Raw genomic sequence first — 22,698 nt, forward strand, 5'->3', positions numbered from 1 at the left:
GTGAGTGGTGATGCTTTCAATTGGGAACACTCATCCGGGTGGCTCTGATTCATTGGAGAGGCGATGTCCCGGTGGGACCAAGGCGCCAAAAAAGATCGGATGTCTTCCCGCTCTTCCAAGAGGAGGCGGTCCCATATTGGACGAACATGGTCTGAGACCAGGACTTTGGTAGAGCTGGGCACTTTCTGGGCGAAGGCTTGTGAAGGCTTGTCTTGTAGGGCGACAACCTTGGCTCTGTCACTATGTCTGACGGCAAGCCGGCCGCAACAAATTGATTAATTACCTCAGGACCGGCGAGCTGGTGATGCGGGGATTGGAGGTGGTATGAGCGAGCTCACAGCTCAGAGAAGCACCTGTTGCCGCCTCTTAGAGTGAGGTGACATCGTGCGTCTACTCCGCAAAGCCAAGTTGGGGTTCCTGCAAGGGGCGCCTGGACGGAAGAACTCCCACCGCCCTCCGCTGGCGTGGCCGTGGCTCTTTGCGATTGGTTGGGTAATCTATTCGTCCCCTGCAGAATCCGGAGTGCGCGGCACTTGCAGCGCAGTACCGAAGCCACAGATGCGGATGTGACGGCCTCAGATGACCAACTCAACCACCTTACCTGCGGCACTGGTCTGCACGATGGCAATGTAGGCCGTTAGGCGAAGTGTGAGTTGCCGCAACTCGAGTGCATTAGACCACCCGTCAGATCTGACAACACAACTCCTCGCCGACACTACCGCCCGTCACTTTTAATATTTTTGCCTCAATCTTTCTCATAACAAAATTGACCCATCGTGGTGTTGAACAGTACTAGCAATGGCGCCACGGACAAGCACGTGGGATGTTTTAAAATACAGAGTACCGGGGACTTTTTTCATAGCCATGTGGCTGTGGCTCCGGTTAAAGTGTTCAACTACTGCAGGGTCCAATCTCCTCACTCTGTTCCTTGCATCTAACGCAAAAAAATGGCTTAGGTTTTAACCTTGGATTGCCTGCGTTATGCAAGAAAACAGAGTTAAGTCTTGCATTCGCTGCTGTTTATTCCCTTCTTACCCCTTATGCCCCTTAGTCTATTTTACTTTTTGGCCCCCTATTCCAACTCGGGCAATGCCTGCCGCCCATGCTCTCCCGGCTTGTGATGCCGGCGGTGGGGCCGTGGATCCACGGAGCATCGTACGGAATGGCGGACCGTGAGAAACCAGTCCACCTATCGGAGCCATTGAGCCGAAGCCGTCGTGATTTACCCCGATCTCGGGCTTGTCCCGGCTGAGGCTCAGAGGCAATATCCGCACTTACGTAGTCAATGCTACCCCGAATCTGCAAAAAGTAGACCTTAATATCAATCTGCCGCAAAAGGCCCCTTTCTGGTAGACAAAACCCCTAGCACGCGCACCAAATTCGCGGAGGGTAGCGCGCCGTCGTCTGCGAACGTCAATGATCGCCTTCATATACGCGCCATCTGCGCAAGCAATCTTTTTTCATCAATTCCTTCACTCGGCGTGAGCAGTCAAGCTTTGCGGCTGCCTTGGCGGCGCTTGGCCTCCGAGCCGAGTACCGCTAGTTCGAGTTGAACGGTACTGCGAGACGTTCGGAGATGATGCCGTCATGTGCGAAGCGCTCGGCCATAAGGAAGCGGAAGTGGGAAAATCTTGAGTGTATTCCCGGACCTTGAACTTGGCCCAAAGCCGCAACTCGGGGCCTCCAGAGTAGGGATTGAGAAATCGCGTTTTTTTCGTAAAAATTAACGTACTCATACTATCGATAAAAAACAACAGAAAACGGACAAAAATAGCTAACCTAATCGGGTAAAGTGGAGGTTATCCGGGGGATACGGAGCTTCTTTAAGTTAGTACCTAGAACGCCCCCTATAAAGGTTTCTCCGGCCTCCGATCGTTAGCTATACGGGTCTTGTTATTTTCACTGTAAAGTATAACGGTTTGAGCACAAAAGTACGACGTACTGCTAAGAGAACGTTCGTTGTTCTCAATCCCTACTCCAGAGACTTCGCGCTAATGAAGCAGAAGGCGGTGGGTGTGGAGAGTCCATGAGCACTTTGTCTTGTTTATATCCGTCCCGCTTTCATCGTGCCGCAACTCCGTCAACCGGACTGCCAAGTGGGGTCATCGCGAACCAAACGGCGGAAGCAGCCGCACGCTGGCGGAAGATTGATCGATGAAGCCGATAACTGAAGTATAAACTTGCAGAAGTGGTCCCAAATATGGACAGGTTTTATCGGTTGACATCTTGTCAGAAGCGGCCAGACTAGGCATCGATGTTATACCTGAGCACAAGAGAGTTGCCGCCTAGTCTGGAGTCAAATATGGATGCACAGCGCCCGCATTTCCTCGCTTTTCCCACGAGCCCACCACGAGCACTGCATGCACTTGCAAGCTCATCGTCGCAGGCTCAAGATTTGAAGTCAAGACAGGCGGGGATTCATGGGACTATAGCAATAAGCTACAATGTTAAGCTTGTCAGACTCATCTTCGCCCCTTATCGCCCTTTGTCAGTTTCTTGTCAGAACTGCGACCTCAAACCCAAAACTGATGTCGTTTGTTTCGTGCCTGAACTCGTTTGAACATGCAGCGAGCGCATCGAGAGTTTAAAGCCAAAAGGCGAGTAAAAACGCAAAACAGCAACAGAGTACAGCGATCAAACGCGAAGGGCTTTTAAGAAAGAAAGTGATGATGTAAGGTTAAGAGTACATCATACACGTACCTGACTCACATGATCGCTGGGATGTGCCGGCGCATCTGATGTCTCGTTCTCGGCACACCGAGGTCAGTCAGCCTCTCCCGCTCTCGCTCTCCTCGCCTCACCCGGGTCCCCCACGTCTGTCGTCGAAACACTTGAAACTTTGACTTGAACACCAGACGCCGAGCCACGCCCGAACATTCGAGAAGGCATAGTCGCGGATAGCTCCAGCGCGACCGGATATTTTCTCAATGATACCAGCCGCGCAATGCGCGAGGCGATAAAGTGATTGATCTTCCTGAAGACTGCGTTTTGAAAAATGACGACTGAGTACATGTCCGTAGAGGTTGCCCGTTTATGTTGGTGTGGAGGAGAACGTCATTGACTTTCCCTTTTCTGCAAGGTACAACTGAACTTCCAAGAGAATTGTGGGCTGGTGTGCCAACTTACTTTTCTCCCAGCCCTTCACAGCAACTCAAGAGGGAAAAAAAGACTGGAGACTTTTCAGCTATGGCATCAATGATAAGAGCCCTTTGGGGCTTCTGATAGGTCACTTGTGTTGCTGTTCCTGAAAACGAGTTACAGGATTGTCCATGTCCCTCCAATGAGCTAACGCAGGACCTGGATCTTCTTTCGCACCTGCAGTTGAAGCCAAGAGAACCTGAACGGAGCTTGATGTCCACCTGTAGGGCTTAGCACCACCGGGGCCATTGCAAAACCTTGGAGAAACGTCGCAGGAGGGTTTGTCTCCTCACGCCCCAAATCAGGGACCTAACGGGGGGCAGTTGCTGTACGGCTGATCAATCAAGGTGGGCAGAAGTCTGATTTTATACCACGGAGATAGCGTGGCCAAGGCATGTCATGATTGCTTCTTTCTCAGCGGAAGAGTGGGAGAAAAGCAAGTCGCATGTCGGAGGCCGCGAAAACCTTCCCCTCTTTGAAACTCAAAGGCAATGCGACTCGCGAAAGACTGCCCGCGGCCGATGCAACTCGTTGAAGCAGTCGCCACCACAGAGTTACTTATTCTTCAACAACAGGAAATACCAAAGTGAAGCGGATATGACCAAAACCGAAGCCCCTCCACGCACAACTCCGCGTGGCCTTTGCACTGTGAGACGGAGCCGTGCTAAGTAGCATCCCATTTGCACGGCTCAAATCGTACGAGCGTGGCTCGTTTTCCGTCTGACCTCGCTTGCTATCCATAGAATCCGTGCGTTTCAGCACGGGCACTCCTAACGCGGACCAAGGGAAATAACCAGCTCAGAGGAGAGGCAGACGGGAGGGAAAAACCAACGACTCCACCACCCAGGTTTCAAAATCCGCCCAGGAACGGTCAAAAATGCTTTTTTGGTGGTGGGCAGGCAACTCTTGGGGGGCACCATAAGTGGGATTATGGTGCCCTCGGAATTGTACCTGAGAGCAGCTCGGCCACCTTTACCGGCTCCGAGGATGAGATGCAGAGCTGCACACCCCAATCGCTCTCGCATTTGCCCACTCAACTCACATCTCATTCATCTGTGCTGAGCAAACTCACAGTGAAATCTGCACATGAGAAGTGAGTCCAACTCTCACACAGCAGCAAAGTTCACACACATATCTCAGAATAGAACCAGGCACAACGAAGATTTGACATCAAATCATTGCTATGAAATTTTTTTATAATTTTACACACAATAGAGAAAAAAGAGTTTGTAGTTGCAAACCGCTCCAACAAGCACAAGAATGCTTTCCTTTGACAAATTTGAGTTCCGGATGTGTTGATATTGTGTGCAAAACAAGGAGGTGGGAGACTGATTAGGGAGGAGGGGGGGGAGTCGTCGGGAACCACACAACGTCAACGCTGAGAGAGGCACAGATGAAGGAGGAAGGAGGGAAAGCAACGCGCTCTAGGTAGAAGCTGAAACTTCTAATTGGAGTCTTCTTGTCTGCTGCGGACTCAGCCCTCTCGCTCTTCATGGGGCAACCTCAGGCTGGAAGTCGGCTCCGGGCACGACGTAGCGCTTGGCCCATCTCAGTCCGCTGTTCTCCTCACGCTTCTGTCTGGCGGCGCGCTTTCCACCGCGGTTCTTGCCCCTCTGGCGTCCGTTGCCGCCGGCGTTCGCGTTGCCTCCGGTGTTGGCGTTGTTGTTGCCAGTGTTGCCAGTGTTACCGGTGTTGCCGGTGTTCGCGTTTCCAGTTCCAGCGTTGGCGTTGCCTCCGGCGCCGGCAGTGCCGTCGACAGATGGGCCGGTGTTGGTGGCGGGGAACTCCTTGGTCACAACCTCAGGGACACCCAGAAGCTTGTTGGCAGCAGCGATGTTGTCCTGGCCCTGTTTGGTGCCGTCAATCTGGTTAGCCTTAATGGCGGCCGGGAGGTCGGCGGCGTTCTGCTGCTGCTTGGCGAGGACACCCTCGAGGTCCTGGGCGGTCTTGATGTTCTGGGGGGTGTTCTGGGTGGGGGTGACATCGGATTGCTGGACGGCGAAGCAGCCACCGAAGGGGCCGGCGACGGCGTTGTTACGGCAGCGGACGGTGCAGACGTTTCCGGTGGAGGCGCCGGTGCACTTGAGGTCGTTGGGCATCGTGACGGTGATGTTGAACTGCTGGGCCTTGGCCTGGGAGAAGCCGTTGGTTCCGGGGACGTTGTTGGTGACCTCGAGAGGAGTCTGGCCGGTGGCACCGAGGGAGTTGCCGGTAGGGTCCAGGTCGCAGGCGAAGGGGCCGGCACCGTCGGCGTTCACCTGGTGGATGGTGACGGTGACCTTGGAGCCAGGCTTGACCTGTGTAACGGCGCCGGCAGCCAGGGCGTTCTCGGTGTTCTCGCCGACATCGATGTTGCCGGAAATCTCAGTACGTCCGCACTCGTTCACGGTGTTGGCCTTGATCTCGGCATCGCGGATCAGGGTGGCGTCCTGCTGGCAGGGGTTGATGGTCGTGCAGTTGCGGGCAAGGTTGGGGTCGACTGAAATTTGGAGTCAGTGAAATGAGTTCCACGATAAAGCCCAGTGAATCCCCCGATGATGAAATCTCATTTTGAAGCCATCACCAACTGATTTGTTTGTTTTCCAGCTCACTTACCCTTGAAACCAACAGAAGCAGGACCACCGGCATCGCCCTGAGCATTAATGATAGCCGCGTGGCCGCGAACCACCGCCAGCATGGACGCGCCGATAATGATATCCTTGAAAGAAAGCATCTTGTCTCGCAGAGACTAAGTTCAATGTGCCCAGCACGATTAAAGGAACGAAGTGAAGGAAGAAGAGAAGAGAAGAAAAGAAGAGCGAAACCCGCTGGGAGAGCGAAGGCACAAGTGAATGATATTGATTGTGTGGGTGAGGGAGGAAGAGGGAGAAACCTAAAAGACGAGACGACGCCGCGAAGGTCATCTTATACATAACGTCGCGGACGAGGGCCGAAACGACGTAAACGTAGTCAAACGCCCACCATCAATGATGTACGCTGATCTGCTCAGATCATCTGCAACACCTCCTGTCGCAAGGCTGTGGTGCTGGGCGGAGTCGCGACCTGACCCTGAACCAGTCCTCTCTTGGCAGATGGAGGGAAGCCTGGGAATAGGCACTGGAAGGGGAGGGAAGGGGAAGGGTGAGGCGAGGCAGGGGTTGGTCAGGGTGAGCATGGTGCAGTTCGCGTGTTGGTCGAGGCCTTGTCAGCGGCCGGTAGCGAGGCATTCGGGTGGCATATGGGGGGCATTACCATAGTATGGCCAATATGGCAGCGCATTCAGGACGTGGAGGAGGCTCTGGGAGTGCGTTGGATGTGGATGTTGGGTGGTTGAGTCTGCCTCTGGTGGTGGTGGTGTTGGTGGATCTTGGAGTTTGGCGAAGGATCCCTGTCTGTTAACATACACAAGACCCCTGCCTCCCACCCTTCTAGCCCATGCAAGTCCGCCCTTGTCCGCTCTCGTCCGGGATGGTCAAGTCGGTTGCCCGCGAGTCAACGGCGAGTTTTCACAAACGGCGTCTAGCCGTGTTTGGCAGGGCCGAGACAGACGGGAGGTCGGACGATTAGGCGCTGAGGGGTTGGTTCTGAAGAGGCGAGCGTGTTTCACAGAGCATTACCAGATGCCCTAGTAAGCAATTTGACAACGGAGCCAGGGCATGTCAGCGCCCCTCCAAAACGCAGCCAGACCACCACCAGGCGCCCAAAAGGGGACGAAGGGGGGCGGCAGCGAGCGAGGATAATGAAGCTTACTACACCGTCATAATGCCTGCGAAAGAGGAACCTTCTTTGCCCTCCTCCTGCGAGATGGCTGCGGCCCATTGCTTTTTCTGGGTGCACCGCTGCGAGGTCGTCTGTTGTCCCAGGGTCGACCCGTCTCTTCTCGGCCAAAAGGGGGTCACAGACTCGAGGTGTGATACACGTGCCAAGAGGCAAAGCCCAAAGCGCGCGACGATGGCGGCGGCCGAGGGCGAGCGAAGAGAGAGTGGAAAGCAGGGCGAGAGCGAACAGCAAGCCGGGGCTGGAAGATTCCTCCCATTCTTTTTCGTCCCATTCCTGAAATCCTGACGTTGACAGCAAGCAGGCAGGCATCGTGGCGTCCCGGCTGCGGCTGCGGGTAGGACGGACAGAACGTGGACTCGTCTGGTGTTGCTGACTCTCTCACACACTCACTCTTGCTCTTCCTTTCTCTCTCTTTTCCCCTACGCAGTCACCTTTTCGTCCCGCCCTCAAGGGTGAGACCGACGCTCGGAGACCGGCCGAAGGGGTCGCCTGTTTAGCCCAAAAGAAGCCACACAGGCGACGGATGGAGATGCCGCCCAGATCCATCCAGATCGTGGCTGGTCTTGTTTTAAAGATTTCGACCAGACGACGAGGGCAAGAAGATGCGAGCCGCTAGTCCCAGTTCCCAATCCCGCCCAGCTCCAGCTGAGCCTCCTCCAAGAAGCTGTCAATTGTCGATGTTTATGACGATCGGGAACCACTTACCGATGACCGACTCGGGGATTATGTGTGGTGTTGCGACCGTGAACTCCAGAAGCCAAGAACGAGCAACCTGCTTCAGCAGCGCATCAGCGTGGAGAGTCGCCGTCAATCAGCGTCAATCATCAGCAGCGGCCCTACCGATAGTAAAGCCAATCTCCTCGGGGGTCCGGGGAGCAATCTATCTTGCCCACACGAATCCCCGTATTCGACATAAGGTAACGGATGCAATATACATAGATTAACGGGTACCTGACCGCCGGACGGACTAAAAGAGCGTTGTATGGTACCTTGCATGGAAGGCCGTCCGTCACTCGGATGATGCACACTGCTTGGCCACTTGGCGGACTTCACTCCTGCTTGCCTTGCCATTACGCTTTTGTCATGATCATACAGTTTGGTTTCCATGGCTGCTAAATTCCGGTCATAATTCCCGCCCGCGTCTCCAACACGGCTGCCACCTCACGCACACTCACACAAACTACCAAAACCACCACCAAGACAACCACCATCCCCAAATAAAAATTCTCCGCGACGGAAAGGAGAAGCGCGAGATCCACAAGATTGCTGCAAGGAGAGCGCCTCCCCCCGGCAGCGCAGGGATCCTAATACCAGGATCTACCCTTCACGTTTCACCTCGGCCCACAGTTAGAGCAGGTGTCATTCGATCACCGGCAGCCTCAAGTGGGTGGGCTGCATCGCTCGTGGGTGGATTTTGGACGTTTCGAGACGAATCTGAAGCATCGACATCGAGCCACTAGGGTCGCAAAAAAGGAGATAGCTCGGGGTTCTTTGCGTCCTTTGCAAGACAGCCATTCGCTGTGGTGTCGTCACTTGGCCAGTTTCTTCATGATATTGGTCCACACACGTAAACTCGAACGCTCTCTCTCTCAGTCTCGCGACCGGCGCCCCCGTCCTCCGTGTTCACATGGATTTCAATCTCGTCTCGCGCTGCCCTCCGCAACTGTAAAACTTTAGTTCTTAATTACCTGCCCAAAATTGCTATGCTCCCCTCCCCTCCAACCCCGCCGAGCGTTCGCGTCGCCGTTCTCCTGTTCGACCCGCTTGCAACCTTATGCCAAAAAGTCGACGCCTGGACCAATGATGATTATGATCGGGGATTTAGGAGCGGCTGGTCCCCTTTCTCGGCGGCACGATGCATCAACCTCGCAGATTGCCTATTTCCAGCCAGTACTGCAACCCAGCCCAGCGGCTGTCGCATCTAACCTCATTAGTGTTTGACTCTCTGCACCTCAGCCCCCTCGGCTCCCCCTTCTACTGCTGTGCCTTCTTCCAGGCTTGGTCAGCGTCGGGATGGACCGACGGCGAGACAATATGCTTCCGCGCCTCCTGCTTTTCTTTATAATCCGTCTTGAACCGCCGGTCTCTATCACTGACGTACTTCTCAAAGTCCAACTGCCCCTCCGCCGTGAAGCTGGTCATGAGTTGCGGCTCTCCTAGAGGCAGCTGATGGCCCTTGTCAACCTGCCAGAGGTGATAGACCTTGCCGTAGACGCGAACGATTTCCTCCATCTCCTTGTTCTCCGCCGCCTCCCACAGCGCATCGGGCAACGACGGCTGGGGCATGATGAGCATCCCCGACTTGACCTCGTACACATGGCTATGCCACAGCTTCCGCTCCTCCGGGTCCAGCGTCTCGTACAATTTCGGTGAAATCATGTACTCGATGCCAATGATGCGCGCGTGGGGCTCGGGGCTGTCGTAGAGGATGCACTGTCGGACATCGTCGTTCAAATGTCCGCAATAGTGGTTCGCCTCAACCACCCGGGACGGGTCCGATGCGTAGGCGTGGAACGCGTTGAGGTGCGCGCAGACGTTCTTCAGCGGCGCAAAGTCCTGGTTGTCCGGTTAGCACGATGGAGTTCACTATCCATATGTCGCATCGGCAGGCAAAAGCAGACCTGGACGGCCGAGGCGCCGGCTTGCAGGACCTGGTTCTTAGTGGTAATCGGGTCGCCGGCGGCGGGGTTCGTTTCCGACTTGGTTGCCATTGTTCACTGTGAGCGAGATTGCAATGTCGCTCGCTAAGCGGGATCCTTGGGTTTAGTTCCACGGTTGGGTCTGTCGATGTTCGTCTAGACTTGCTCACCGCCGGACTTCGTGTCTTTGCGATTCCTTTTCTGTTTTTGGTCTCTGGAAAACCTCAGTTCGATAGTGATCATGTCTATGGTGTATTCGTGACGTCATGCAGCATGTGCGTGTCCTGCAACGCGAATTTCATCATGATTGCGGCATGCGGTGGCATTGCGCATATCCTCTGCAAGTATTGGACGTCCGATTGTCGACCGCAAGTCCAGAGCGTGAACTCAGATGCACAGGCCGGAGCCTTGTTTCCGGCGGCTCTTGCTCTCGGCAGCCCAGTGCGGCAAAACCTTCCGAAGCTGATCCGGATGATCCGCTTCCGGGCGGGTGCTCCCGCCGTAGCGTGCTCCGAGATTTTCTGGGTCTCGATCGGCCGGCGCCGAGGAGGGGCAGTGCATGTCCGGGCTAGGGCAGAAGTACTTCAGCGGAAGGTCCCGATGATTAACGGTCACGAATCATGGTCCCGTGAAACAGGCCGCTCGGATTTTGCAACAGCGGAATACGGGAACATCACGACTAAATGGGGAACCTTTTTTTGTTCACAAACTTGAGGACTCTTTTTAGCCAAGTAATTAATCATGATACAAACGGATGTCACCATCAATACTGTAGCCTCATGCGTGACTCGCCGATAAATCTCATACTCCCAACATTGCACAACATTCACAGTATCACCAGACTGATGGATGTATTACATTCAAATAATCCAAGCTATTGATGCGCGCCGCAGGGTGTTGAGGTTGTACACGACTGCATTGACGGCCGACAGGTCAACCGAGTAAACGTCCAGCCTAACTCTCAGCTCTCCTTAGACGATCTCCCTTAGGTGCAAAAGATGCAGCCACAGCTAAAGTCGAAGCTGCAATCGCGCTTGTGAACGTCAGGGTAGGCGGCAATGATGGCGTCGACGTAGTCTTTGCTTAGCTTGATGGACGTAGTCTGCCCTTCAGGCGCAGGAGCGGTGACGGCAACAGACGCGAAAGTGATAGCGGCGACGGCGAAGAACTTCATGGTGGTTGTCGAAAGGCTACGAGATTTTGTCGGTTAGCTCAGAGTGCATTCATAAAGTCTTTGAGTCCAAGGATGAATTTTTGGCATGTGCGCTTACAGTTGTGTAAGTGAAGATTTCTGTTGCGACTCAGGAATGATAAAAGCTGATATGTTTCTCAAATGTGCTGATGAATGCAAACACGATGAATAGCATTGACCTATCTTATATACTTCAAAGCTACGGGATGGGTATCGTTGTCCCATTGTCACATACGACCATTCATGTTCGCCGGAGAACAAGCCTTCAAAGTGCGAGGTTGATTCCACATTGGTGGGTTTCGAATTACCGTGCTTGTCACGACAAGTCCACGAATCGTCATCTTCCAACATCTATACAGGCTTCTCATAACCAATACTGGCGCAATAGAAGCTAAAATCAACACGTCAGAGGCCTTGGCATTCTGCGTCTCACAGGCGGAGGTTACATCCGTTGCTAGATGTGAGTGTCGATCGCGAAGCTATCCCCGGGCGAGTGGTCGTACGCGCGAGTAACTAGGGAGTATTCCTAGGATAACAGTAAGCATGATTTGGACTAACCGGACCATTGCTTCCAACGAATATTCAAATTTGTGAAAGGGGGTCTCAGATTGCTCTATTCCAACTTGCAATCGGCAACCGACTGTGGAACGACAAAGTAAGTATGTTGAGATCATTCGTGGAACACAATTGACCGGTAGGATTCTCATGGACGGCTTATCTCTCGGACTTCTCTTACTATATGCACATACTCCGACTCCCTATGACGGATCAGGCTTTACGAATTAACCTCATGATGGACGAAGGATCGTTCTTGGCAAATCCTAGACTGTGGAGTTGAGCGAATCAACTGCCAGCTTCAGACGCGTTGAACTAAGCGATATGATAGGTCCTGCACTTGTAATCACATATTGAGATTATGGATGTTCGGATGTTTTCTGACGTCGATGAATCATTTTTGTTGCTGATTTATGCATCTTTCGTGACGAGGAATGCGGATTTCCAAACTCTCGAGACACTCAAACTGCTTGAGGGCAGAAGACCTCTTGGATAATACTCAATCATCTTTGTTTCTCATAGTACTGGAAAGAGAACGCGAGTCATCTTGGAAGAGAGCAGAAGTTTTTGAAGCCCATCGTCTCAATTTCCTGCTCGTAGCCTCTGTTGTCTCGGTGTGCTCACCTCACCGAGTGCAACGTTCTGGCCATTAGTGGCCCACCGAGATTGTGGAGCATTTAACCCGGTAACAGATACTCGGTGGTATTCTCCACCTCGGTGAAAGCCGGAGAGACGATTCAGGATCTCGAAGGGGAAGCCGATTGGGTTGAAGAAGACTTTGCGCACCAACAGCCACTCAGTCACAAGCCTTGCTAGACTTTTGCGCAGAAATAAAAGGGTGCGCTGCACAATAGTAGCGATGTTATTGTTGTTAAACTTTTCGAGGTCGCAACGGCCATGGAGCTCGGGTGCATTACTTACGGAGTGCAGTGGGAGGAAACTCCTGGATCAACCATGCAGTCAGTCTTCAGCCGACGAATACGAGATGTTCGTCAAAAGCTGAACAAAGAATTGAAGAAAAACATGGGTGCCGAGTGTCAACTCACGGGAAGCTGTGTTGGGACTTGAGGAAATGCAGATCGATCTCATTCTGGTAATTGCCGTTTTTGTCTCTGATGCCATCAAATCCCTGCATCAAGTTGTGTCTCCCCAGGCTTCTTCTATTCTTAGCATGATCATTGTCTGAGGTCGGATCCGATGGGAAGTCCGCGATCACCAGCTAAGCCGCCTTGCTGGGCTTAGTCCTTTAGTGACCCTTGAGCTAGTGAACCTCCGAAACAATACGGACTACGTCACCAACCTAACGATTCTTCTCGATCAAATCTTCTTGCCATTTATTGTGCTCTAAAGGTCGAATCGAACACCGCAGTTACAAGGCAATCGAGAGCTTCGGCTTGGAAGGCATGGACTTGATCGCAGGTCTACGAGTTGGCACGTGCCCCCAGGCAATCGCACCACTCAAGATGTACAAGAATTTTTGTGAATTGGCTCTGCGCCTCAACGCAAGCTTTACACGCGACCCAAAGGCCGCATGCCGAAAGGCGTGATGAGAAGCAGTTGATTGAAGTGCAGAGTAAGAACTTTCAATGCATTCGTCAATCCAAGAGGCAAATCCTCGTATTCTTTCGAGGATCAGCTTGGGGTGTCTCATTCTCCGCCGTTGTTCGGGCGGCGCAATGGTAGGGGCATCTGACGTGCGTCCACGGGCCGATCTAGTGTGCCAAGCCACGAAGCTTGTGCGTTGGAGGGGAAGAAAAGATGCGACGGCGTCAAAGGATGTGCGAAACCAATGCCATGTTGGTGGCTCATTGACGTGAGCGTGCAATACAGGACGCGTCTAGCTAGGCATCAATACCAGCAACAGGAAGTAGCGTTGAATCTCGGTAGAGCTGTGCTGCTATAGAAACAGTAATGAAAAATAATCTAATACAATATCTTCGCATCGCCCGTTATGCGTACAGCTTTGCAAATGACTCGTGGATAAATCTGAATGCTCAATGCTCATGCAAGCGGTGTGGAGAGGCAGTGTGAATTGAGGACAAAAAAAACATAATGAAGTGAGTGGTATGAAAAGAAAATGCAAAAGAAAACGTCACCCACAGGATTCGAACCTGCGCGTCCGAAGACACTGGCTTGATAGCAGATAATAGCAGGCCAGCCCATTAACCACTCTGGCAAGGTGACTAATCTGTAGATGTGAGCGTCAGATACTAACCTGACTATATTGGGCAGTACGCTGGACAGGTACCATTGGCCCCGCAAATACGAGAAGATCGTCAAGCAGAGCTTCTGCTCCCAGCGACATGCAGCGGACAGTTGTGCACACCGGATCACTGCCGACAGCCGGTTGGTTAGACCCCTAAAAAGCGGCGCATCTTACCCGAATTTCTCAGCTTCAGCACTTCATTGCGCCATGCTGGTCCTCTCCACATAAGGAGGAACAGCACTATGCCAGCACAGATATCAATGTTTGTATGCTAGTCAGTTGTCTGACTCTGACGTGTTTGTTCTGTTTGGCCCATTGAAACGTTACCGTTGGTAGGCGGTAAGGACAGCCCGGTCCAGCGCCGTCTACTCGAATCGAAGCGAAGAAAAAAGCAACGCCACGCAGCGAAGCTCCCTTCTTCCCTCGGGGCAATACGAGAGCTTGTCAAAAACAAGTCGTTTTTATTTATAAAGATCGGCCGGATCGGCACTAAAACACTCGGGGAAAGTAGGCCAAAGTTTGATTAGTGCCACCTTTGGGCCTCAGCCCCCGTCGCTTTTCCCGCGCGTGTCAGCGGCACGCTTCCCCCGACCGACCGAATTCCCTCTTTTCCCGCCCCCTTTTCCGGGACTGACGTGGTTCAACTATGCAATGTTCCCCGGGAAGAACCAAGAGCCCGCTAAATTGGCGGAAACTGCTAAGAATAGGCGAATTAGGAAACTCTCTAGGGGTCCTGCAGGCTGCGCTCAACTCCTAAAGCCTTCCAAGTGACCCAGGAAACGTTCCGATGGCGACATGAGCCGCAGCGCCACCCCGCTGAAGTCGGGAGCCGCTCGCTCGGCTAGCACGGGGGAGGATTGAGGGGACCCAACGATGTCATGCCCAGATGATGTGCGCCGCCCTACCGACATGTTGGCTGAGTGCTGGGAACCTGACGTCGGGTGATGCGAAAATTTCCGTGGAGATATGGAGGCGGCTGGGGTTGAGTCTCCATGTTCATTCGATGTTATGATGGAATACTTAAAGATCGGCCAAATCCTCTCCATCCCATCTCTTCCTGTCCACACCAACACGCATCTAGACTTCCAACTCATCTGAACTCCTGAACCAACCACAACAATCCACCTACCTTGATCACCAACCCCCCTACAAACCATTCAAAATGCAGTTCCGCGCTTCCATCGCCGCCGCCGCCTCCCTCTTTGCCCTGGCCAACGCCCGCATCTACGGCATTGCCTTCCCCGAGACCGTCAAGGCCGGCGACCAGGTCAACGCTATCATCGAGACCGAGAACTACATCCAGTCCGTCCAGGACGTTGCCATCGCCTTCGGCATCGCCCCCGAGGCCTCTGCCTACCCCGGCACCCTCTCCACTGTCATCGGCTCTTTCTACCTCGGACCTGGTAAGCCTCCCCACGGACCCCGCGGAAGCCACCGAATTTGTTCTAATCTTGTGCCCAACAGAGAAGTCCAATGTTCTTGACAACATCACCGAGACCGTGACCATCCCTGCCGAGCTCGCCGCTGGCACGTACGTCGTCTCCGCCGGCGTCTACAGCCTGTACGGTGCCTCTTCCAGCACCACTCTCACCAACTACAACGTCACCATCACCGTCGGCGACGCTACCAGCGAGAACTACGTCGGCAGCCAGTAAATGCAGTACGACTTCATGAGCATCAGATAAAAATCACATGGCATATAAATGGCGTTGGGTCTGCTTCACTTGCATATGCACCACGACTTCCTTTCAACCTTTCAACTGTCCTCTCAGACGCAACCAACTGGGGTTGACACCCTTATCTATAGGACAAGATAGATGAATTCAATAATTGATAGTGTTCTCACTCGCATGCCCTCCATTCAATCCTGCTTAATGCAGGTCGCGCTCCAGACTCTGTGAAGGCCAGTCTTTGTACGAGGTCTTGTGCTGGAGAATGGTGGTTAGCCTTTGATGATTGTTGCCGGGAAACGTTCGAAATACTCAATTACTAGACTTCCGGTCTTCTCATTTAATTGAAAGGGGGACTAATAAGCCGAAAGAGGTAATGCGGGTTTGGATGACCTCATTCTGCGGCTGTGAGCTGTGCCGCAGGCTGGCGTGGTGAACGTGTATGATAGAGCCCCTGAATGTTTGCAAGCGTGGTATTGAAGACTTTTAGCACGTAAGCTACACCAAGCTTCGCAACAGAAAGTAGGTTTGGTCTTGTTAAGTTGATAAAGAATGCCGGATACTTGGTACGCTAGACTGGTTCTGGGGGTAGCAAACATCCAGGGGTTGTGATACTGGACCCAGGCCATGTCAAGGTGTATCTGACAGCCTGATTTCGAGAGGTCGCGCAGGCTTTTATCTCACCGGTCTTCGTCATGCCCAAGCCCTTCCCTCGACCTCTCCGACATCTCGACTTCATTCTGTGAAAGTCGTCTGCAAACTTCTTGATCGCCTGGTCTTCTGATTTTGACTTCTATTCTTCATTGAGAACCGACCTTCGTCTAAATAACCGTAACAACAGAGGGAAACGCGAACACGCCGAGCATGGCTGATGTCTTGGGAACAGTCCTTGGGGTGGTGTCCCTAGGGCTTCAAGTCGGCGCCAGCATCAGCAATTATCTCGATGGAGTCCAGTGCCGCAAAGAAGACATGGAGTACACAACGAGATGTTGCAAGTCTATGAACTCTTTGTTGCAACAGATCAAGTCACTTCAGTATCAACTTACCGGCGTGAATATCACCGCTGTTAGAGAGGCGATGACGACAGCGGAGGTCGAACTTTCCATCCTCGGCAACTTTGTTGAAAAGATACGCGCCGGGAATAATGCCAACTCCCCTAATCCGGTCATGAAGAGGGCAAAGAAACAGAAAACGAAGCTTCTGTATCCTTTTCAGAAAGATCATCTCTATCGACTCAACGCGCAGTTGGATGCCGCCAACAGAGCTCTTCAGGCGGCCCTGCTACAGGTCCAGTTGTATGTGACACTTTGAGTGCCTACAGTTTGGCTCTGATCGGTTTCTAATCGTATGTATAGGAAGCTTTCCATCGCTCATGGTGAAGAGTTACAAGGGCTGAAAATTGGCCTCGACTCATTGTCACGGGGAGTTTCTCAAATGCATCTGGCTGTTCAGCCGTCTGCCCAGAAGAAATACTCAAACGGAATGATTTTGAATTCGACCTTGAACAACATCGAAAAAAAAACAGCGAATCTGCCTGTGGCCTCAAGTCAACAGGAGACGACGCTGGTCCTAGAAGATCTCAAAGAATTGAAAATGATGTTAACGTCCTTGATGTCTTCATGTTCCGATGGCAGGGCGGTCCTGCCACGATTGATCTCCAAACCAGCCGTTTTGAAGAACTTCTGCGATGTTGCAGAAGTTGACAGTGGAAATGCGGCGGCTGATGCAGCAAACGATTCCGACCGTCCGTTCTCGCGAAGCCGTTCCTATCCTGGATTCCAATGCACCTGCAAGCCACGCCAAGTATGCAGACAGAGGAGACAACGGATTGGATTGGCGTTCTGGGAGCAAGAAAGCCTAATTGGCAACGTTCATGCGTCCTGGTGCTCTTTCGCTAGCGTATGCACGACGTTGAATGATACATGGTCTATCGGTATCTCGACAAGTACCCTGAAAGCCATTCTTCCTGCCGCTATCACGTTCTCGATGTCCGCCACCTTCGGTGCGGGGGGCTTTGGCATATCGCCATCCTTTACATACTATCCCGTCCGCCAGAAAAGCCCGGCTCTGAATGTCATTCGCCTGTTGGAAGACGCATTCTTTCATCGGGAGTGGAGTGAAGAAGAGTGCAGTGGTCTGATTCAATGCGGCTTGAAGACACTGCAGGCTACGTTCATGGCCAAAACATCGTCTCCCCTTGAAATTGATAACTATGGTTGCAGTCTTCTGGGAGCCATGTCTCGCATAGCGGCCAATAGAACTTGGCAAGGGTATAGAAACAGGGTATTTGCGTTTTTGGTTGATGCTGGAGTTCCACGGGACCGACCAGACCAGCATGGATCGTGCGTTTCTTAGTGCCCTACCAGAAGCCAGAATGCTAATATTGATCTACAGATACCCGTTTCATTTGTACATCTACCTCTCATCTACACCTTTGGACACTCTTGCGCAGAACGTGGGCGCGCTCGATATCCTTTTGCCGGATGATAGCGTAACTCCGCTGATTCTACAAGATGCGAAAATGCCCCCTCAAAACTGCGACGCAGAAGCAATGCAAGCTTTCAGAAGGGCGTCTGCTATATCTTTGAAGATGAGGAAAGGTAAGTATCCCGACTAAAGACCTGATTATTCGACAGGGCCTAATCAGTTGCAGCCTACGAAGGCCACCTCATGGGAGCCATCGTCCGGCAAAACAAAACAATGCTGCTCGACAGCCTCAAGAAAGATACCAACATGTCAGAGTTGTCCGAGATGGACCCATTCGGCCAGAAGATGCTGAATTATCTTGTGGGATGGCCTGAAGGCCTACAGATCATGGTCGAACACTATGGCCTTGCCAGCCTCCAGCTACTCGATCAAAGTCAGTCCACTTTACTTAGCAGCGCTCTCAGCTGGAGTGGGAAGACATGCATAGGCTACAGCCCGCAGGGCTGTTCGGATGACTGCCCATGCGCAAACGCCGTTGATCTACTCGTGAAAGCCGGAAAGCACTCTTCACTCCAATTCAATTTGCATGACAACTGGGTAAATGCAATGCTAGGCGCTTCGGCCAAGGCAAGAGACCTGATCATAGACGAGCTCAAAATTCGCAGGGAAGAGCTGAAACATCTGGGACTCATGCACTTAACCTGCGATCAAATCGATCGGATGGACCTCAAGAAAAAGACGGTTCTCGACTACTACACCAGGCAAGTCTTGGAAGCACTCGATGCGAAAGGCGTTAATGTTCATCCCCGTTGTCGAACGGACTTGCACGCCACAGAGTGGCACTTGGGGGTCACATCCAACGAGCCGAGTGACAAGATATGGCGCAAGGGTGCGTCTGTCTATCACATTCTGGGCTATGCAAAAATCAGCGGGTATTCCATTGGTGCCTGTGAACTAGCAGACTCCCTCTATGCCAAGGGATTCGGCGACATCGATCTCCCGGACATCAACGGTTTGGCCCCTTTAGCCGTAAAGTACCCCTGTAACACCTTGTGGTGTTCTGATTGGAATTTGGAAGCGTCCATTGAATTTTGGTTCATGCAACGTGGTGCAAGCCTACAGAGACAAGTATCCAATTGCGTGACCAGATACTCTGCAGCACATCATGTGCTGAGATTAGTTGGGTCTTGTAGTAACTTTGCGAAGGACAACAGCTCCTTCCACTTGCTGCACCGCTTCTTGGAACGCTATGGCGTGTTGATGCCGACCTTTGATCCAAGAGACATCTGCAATTGTAGATGCTCCGTTGGCGGCTGCAGCTTTTGATTTCCCGCGGCACATTAAGCAAACATGGCTGCGGGCGTGCACCTTTGCCATGCTGCCCCTTCGGCATACCTGCTGTTGCGATGGCTTCCAAGAACACGACGATGAGGAAATTCTTGAAATCTTGGAAGAAGACGAAGGGGATCTTGAATCCTTCGAGGTTCTCATGGTTGAGCTTGATAGGAGATGGGAAGAGTTGGGCTGCTCTTTGGCGGAGTTCTATCGGTTACATTGGATCGACAGAATGGATGAGGTGCTTCGTCAGATGGACGAGCGAATGCTGACAGCTGAAGAGATACAGAATGTAAAGAAACTTGGTATCGATCTGGCAGTCCGACCGGAGCCTTTCACGCGGGAAAAAGGTTCCTATGAGAACAAAGGCTCTGTGGAGTATTGGTGTCAGCGGATGGACGCGTTGGTTGCGTGAGGGCAACAATTGAATTGTACCATTCTATGAAAATTCAGGTATGTCCGATAATGGCCAGCAAAGAGAAGTAAAGTACGGTCGAATTGGGAATGAGGCAATCAATAGTGATATACCGACGGCCCTATCTATCGACGTGTCTTCCCACCCGTTCCCCTCTAATCAAGTCCCGTTATCCGCGTCCAAGTGAGAATTTCACAATATTCTCGAAATTGCCACGATGTATCGTGTACCAGTCATTGCGCGAGACACGTCAGTAGGACGGTACGGGGCTGTCTTGGCAGTCTCTCTGGGGAATGCTCTGTTGCAGGACGGTCATGGCAACACAAGGACCGAAGCTGCTATTCGGCCTCATCGAGCCAAACCTGTGACTTCGGCCGCCGCAATAGACCGAGGCCGGCACCCGGTCCCTCGGCCTCGGAGGTCGGATCACAAAAGATCAAGGCGCCGGCGCTGCCCACGGGTGTTGGACCGCACTAAGGGTTGGTGAGACAATGTCATCAAGCCACCGGGCGTCTTTGCTTACGGCACACTGCGCCAATAGATCAGCTTTCTTTCTCTGACCAATCCATTTCGCGCTTATCTCGCGGTTAACCAAAGTCCGTAATTTCTTACATCCGTCTGACTGCTTTGGGACTTTTGTTTTGTTTGCTGGACCGCCGGTCCTGAAGAAGTCCCATTCTCCCACCTCCTCTCCCTTTCTCCCGTCGCCGGCCACAAACACCGCATCATCGGATCGATCATTCGTCAAACCATCATCGACAGCGTCGCACAACATCGGAGTAAAGATGTCCGACACAGAAAAGAAGGAGGAATTCGCGCGTCAAGCGCCGCCTGCCAGCGATGGCGAGGCGGAGGCCGTCAAGAGTCCTGCGAGCCCGGCAGGGTTCGATAAATCAGCGTTCCCAGAGGGCGGTGCCAAGGCTTGGCTGACTGTCTCTGGCGCCTCGGCATGCCTTTTTGTTTCCTTTGGATGGGTGAATTGCGTCGGCATTTTCCAAGATTATTACCAGGAAAATCAATTGCGCGACTACACGCCGTCAGATATCGCATGGATCCCTGCACTGCAAAGTAAGATCGGCCCCGCGCTTGTCTTCAATTATCATGTCTCGTCTCTTGTTATCTCCTTATTCTGTCATGAAAATGTTTCCGAAAAGTGCTAATCACTCTCATCATGGGCAGTCTTCTTCATGATCTTTAGCGGCCTGTTCGTCGGCAAAGTGATTGACGACTATGGACCGGCGCTTCCCCTTGCCATTGGCACGTTCTTCCACGTCTTCGGCCTGATGATGGTCAGCATCTCAAAAACGTATTACCAAATCTTGCTCAGCCAAGCTATCTGCTCTGCAATTGGCGCTTCCATGGTGTTCTATCCTGCGTTTACCTGTGTAAGTCAACACATCTCAAGCTCGTTCAAACCTTCCACGTGGGTGACACGCGGCTGACAGAATCATTTCATTCCATGCAGGTTACGACATGGTTCTTCAAGAAACGTGGCGCCGCCATTGGGCTCACGGTCTGCGGCTCGTCCCTCGGAGGCGTCATCTTTCCCATCATGCTGATTCATCTCATCCCGCAGATCGGCTTCGGCTGGTCTATGAGGGTCTGTGCCTTTCTCATTCTGGCTCTGCTGATCTGGGCCAACTTCACCGTTCGCTCACGCATCTCGCCAACCAAACGCCCGTTTCGCGTCATGGCTTTCTTTCAACCTTTCCGGGAACTGCCCTTCTCACTGCTTACTGCAGCAGTTTACTTCTTCTACTGTAAGCCTTCTCCGGAAGCGACGCATCATGGCTCTCAAGCTAACTCTATCAAGGGGGCATGTTCATTCCCATCACCTTCATCGTGGTAGAGGCTCGCGCAGGCGGCATGTCGGAGGGCTTGTCACAATACCTCGTCCCCATCCTGAACGGCGCCAGGTAAGAAACTCCCGCCGTTGTGCGGACTGTTATCCATCGTTGCTGACTCGTTACTCGCAGTATCATCGGACGCACAGTACCCAACGCCCTCGCTGACAAGGTTGGCCACTTCAACATGATGATCACAATGAGCTTCTTGACCATGATTCTGATCCTGGCCTTTTGGCTGCCTGCGACCGGAAACGCCGCAGACATCACCTTTGCGGCCCTGTTCGGAGTAGCATCCGGAGCCGGTATTGGCTTGACACCCGTGCTCGTCGCGCACATCTCGCCCATTCAGGATATAGGGGTCCGTACCGGTGCTGCGTATGCTGTTGCTTCTATTGCTGCTTTGACCGGCTCGCCAATTGGTGGCGCCATCATCAGCAGCAGTCGCGGATCGTTCCAAAACACCAAGATCTTTGGTGGAGTGTGCTGTGCTGTCGGTGTAGTATTATTTATTGCTGCCAGAGTAGCACTGGTAGGCTGGAAACCGCAGAAAGTTTAATATTCTATAGGAGAGTGTCTGAAGATGTATATGTGCTGAAAAAGACAGCATCAAGTAATAGCGGTCATGGTATGCTTGTAAAGTATGGTAAACGGCGGTTGCCAGAAAAAGCCTCACTACACATATGTATCACACGCTATCATGACCCACCTCTTTCTAGAAATTGATAGCCATTTCTACAAAACTAAATTAGGTGACTGTGCAGCCGATGTTCTAGATCAAAAAATAGTTCATCTACGAATGCACAGAGCAGAGCCTTGGTTCGTGAGGTATCGCTGGTGACCTAGATCTTGGATTCTGTCCACATCATTAGCATCACGCAAAGAGCAAGCTGAGACGAGAGATCTTCTCTATCCAGGACTAATACAATTCATCAGTCTGCCAGGATTTGTTGTAAGTGACATAGCTCGCAGGTAGCCACTCAGGACTAATCAGGAGAGACATCAGCTACTTATCTGGCAGCCCAAGACCCATAGCACCCACGACCGCTCACACGCAGACACTTGGTATCCACTCCATGCATCATCCTGATGTGGCGCTTACCCCGTCGATCGATGCCCTCAGGAACGTTGAGCACGGTTGTGGATGACCGATCACGATAAGCATTCTCACCCGCAGATCGATGAGCCGTGGGACTCGTGGGTTCAACCCAACGCACAGGGTGCATGCACGTCACAGCTCCGCACATAAAGATAAGAAACACGGCTTCAACCAAACTACAGGAACTGCTCGCGTGATCATAGCGTGCCAATGTCATTCGCGACAATTTCATGTGAAACCCCATATTTGAGGGTGCTCATCGTACTCGCATCTCAAGCTGGAGCGGCCGTTAACATCTGCAGTTGCGAATAAGAGATGTCGCGCAAACAAACTTTCTGTCAAATGATAGCTCAAGACCCTATGCCTTATCAGTCACTTTTCACTTTCTAGATCTCGGCAGGTTGCATGCTAACTGCTAC

At 52.4% G+C, this 22,698-nt stretch overlaps 5 protein-coding genes across 5 annotated transcripts; 3 read left to right on the top strand and 2 right to left on the bottom strand.

The window, feature by feature from the left end:
* Positions 1 to 4,628: 4,628 nt before the first annotated feature.
* Positions 4,629 to 5,851, bottom strand: CGGC5_v010253 (uncharacterized protein; the record flags this gene model as incomplete). Its single annotated transcript, XM_032035100.1, has 2 exons — positions 4,629 to 5,617; positions 5,734 to 5,851. 2 exons carry the CDS (start codon positions 5,849 to 5,851, stop codon positions 4,629 to 4,631), a joined length of 1,107 nt encoding a protein of 368 aa, XP_031885643.1.
* Positions 5,852 to 8,871: 3,020 nt separating this feature from the next.
* Positions 8,872 to 9,608, bottom strand: OBAP1A (Oil body-associated protein 1A; the record flags this gene model as incomplete). Its single annotated transcript, XM_032035102.1, has 2 exons — positions 8,872 to 9,453; positions 9,519 to 9,608. 2 exons carry the CDS (start codon positions 9,606 to 9,608, stop codon positions 8,872 to 8,874), a joined length of 672 nt encoding a protein of 223 aa, XP_031885566.1.
* A 5,043-nt stretch (positions 9,609 to 14,651) lies between these two features.
* CGGC5_v010255 (uncharacterized protein) lies at positions 14,652 to 15,144 on the top strand (the record flags this gene model as incomplete). The annotated part of the gene is made up of 2 exons (XM_032035104.1): positions 14,652 to 14,892; positions 14,954 to 15,144. 2 exons carry the CDS (start codon positions 14,652 to 14,654, stop codon positions 15,142 to 15,144), a joined length of 432 nt encoding a protein of 143 aa, XP_031885568.1.
* Positions 15,145 to 16,023: 879 nt separating this feature from the next.
* On the top strand, positions 16,024 to 19,336 carry CGGC5_v010256 (uncharacterized protein; the record flags this gene model as incomplete). Its single annotated transcript, XM_066152295.1, has 5 exons — positions 16,024 to 16,454; positions 16,515 to 17,429; positions 17,554 to 17,759; positions 17,813 to 18,628; positions 18,885 to 19,336. 5 exons carry the CDS (start codon positions 16,024 to 16,026, stop codon positions 19,334 to 19,336), a joined length of 2,820 nt encoding a protein of 939 aa, XP_066008518.1.
* Positions 19,337 to 20,121: 785 nt separating this feature from the next.
* On the top strand, positions 20,122 to 21,739 carry asaE-14 (MFS transporter asaE; the record flags this gene model as incomplete). Its single annotated transcript, XM_066152296.1, has 6 exons — positions 20,122 to 20,404; positions 20,516 to 20,721; positions 20,802 to 20,849; positions 20,913 to 21,096; positions 21,150 to 21,252; positions 21,313 to 21,739. 6 exons carry the CDS (start codon positions 20,122 to 20,124, stop codon positions 21,737 to 21,739), a joined length of 1,251 nt encoding a protein of 416 aa, XP_066008517.1.
* Between the last annotated feature and the right edge of the window lie 959 nt (positions 21,740 to 22,698).

This window comes from Colletotrichum fructicola (genome assembly GCF_000319635.2).
Source record: "Colletotrichum fructicola Nara gc5 chromosome Unknown KSG_Nara_v1_contig05, whole genome shotgun sequence".
Classification (NCBI taxonomy): domain Eukaryota; kingdom Fungi; phylum Ascomycota; class Sordariomycetes; order Glomerellales; family Glomerellaceae; genus Colletotrichum; species Colletotrichum fructicola.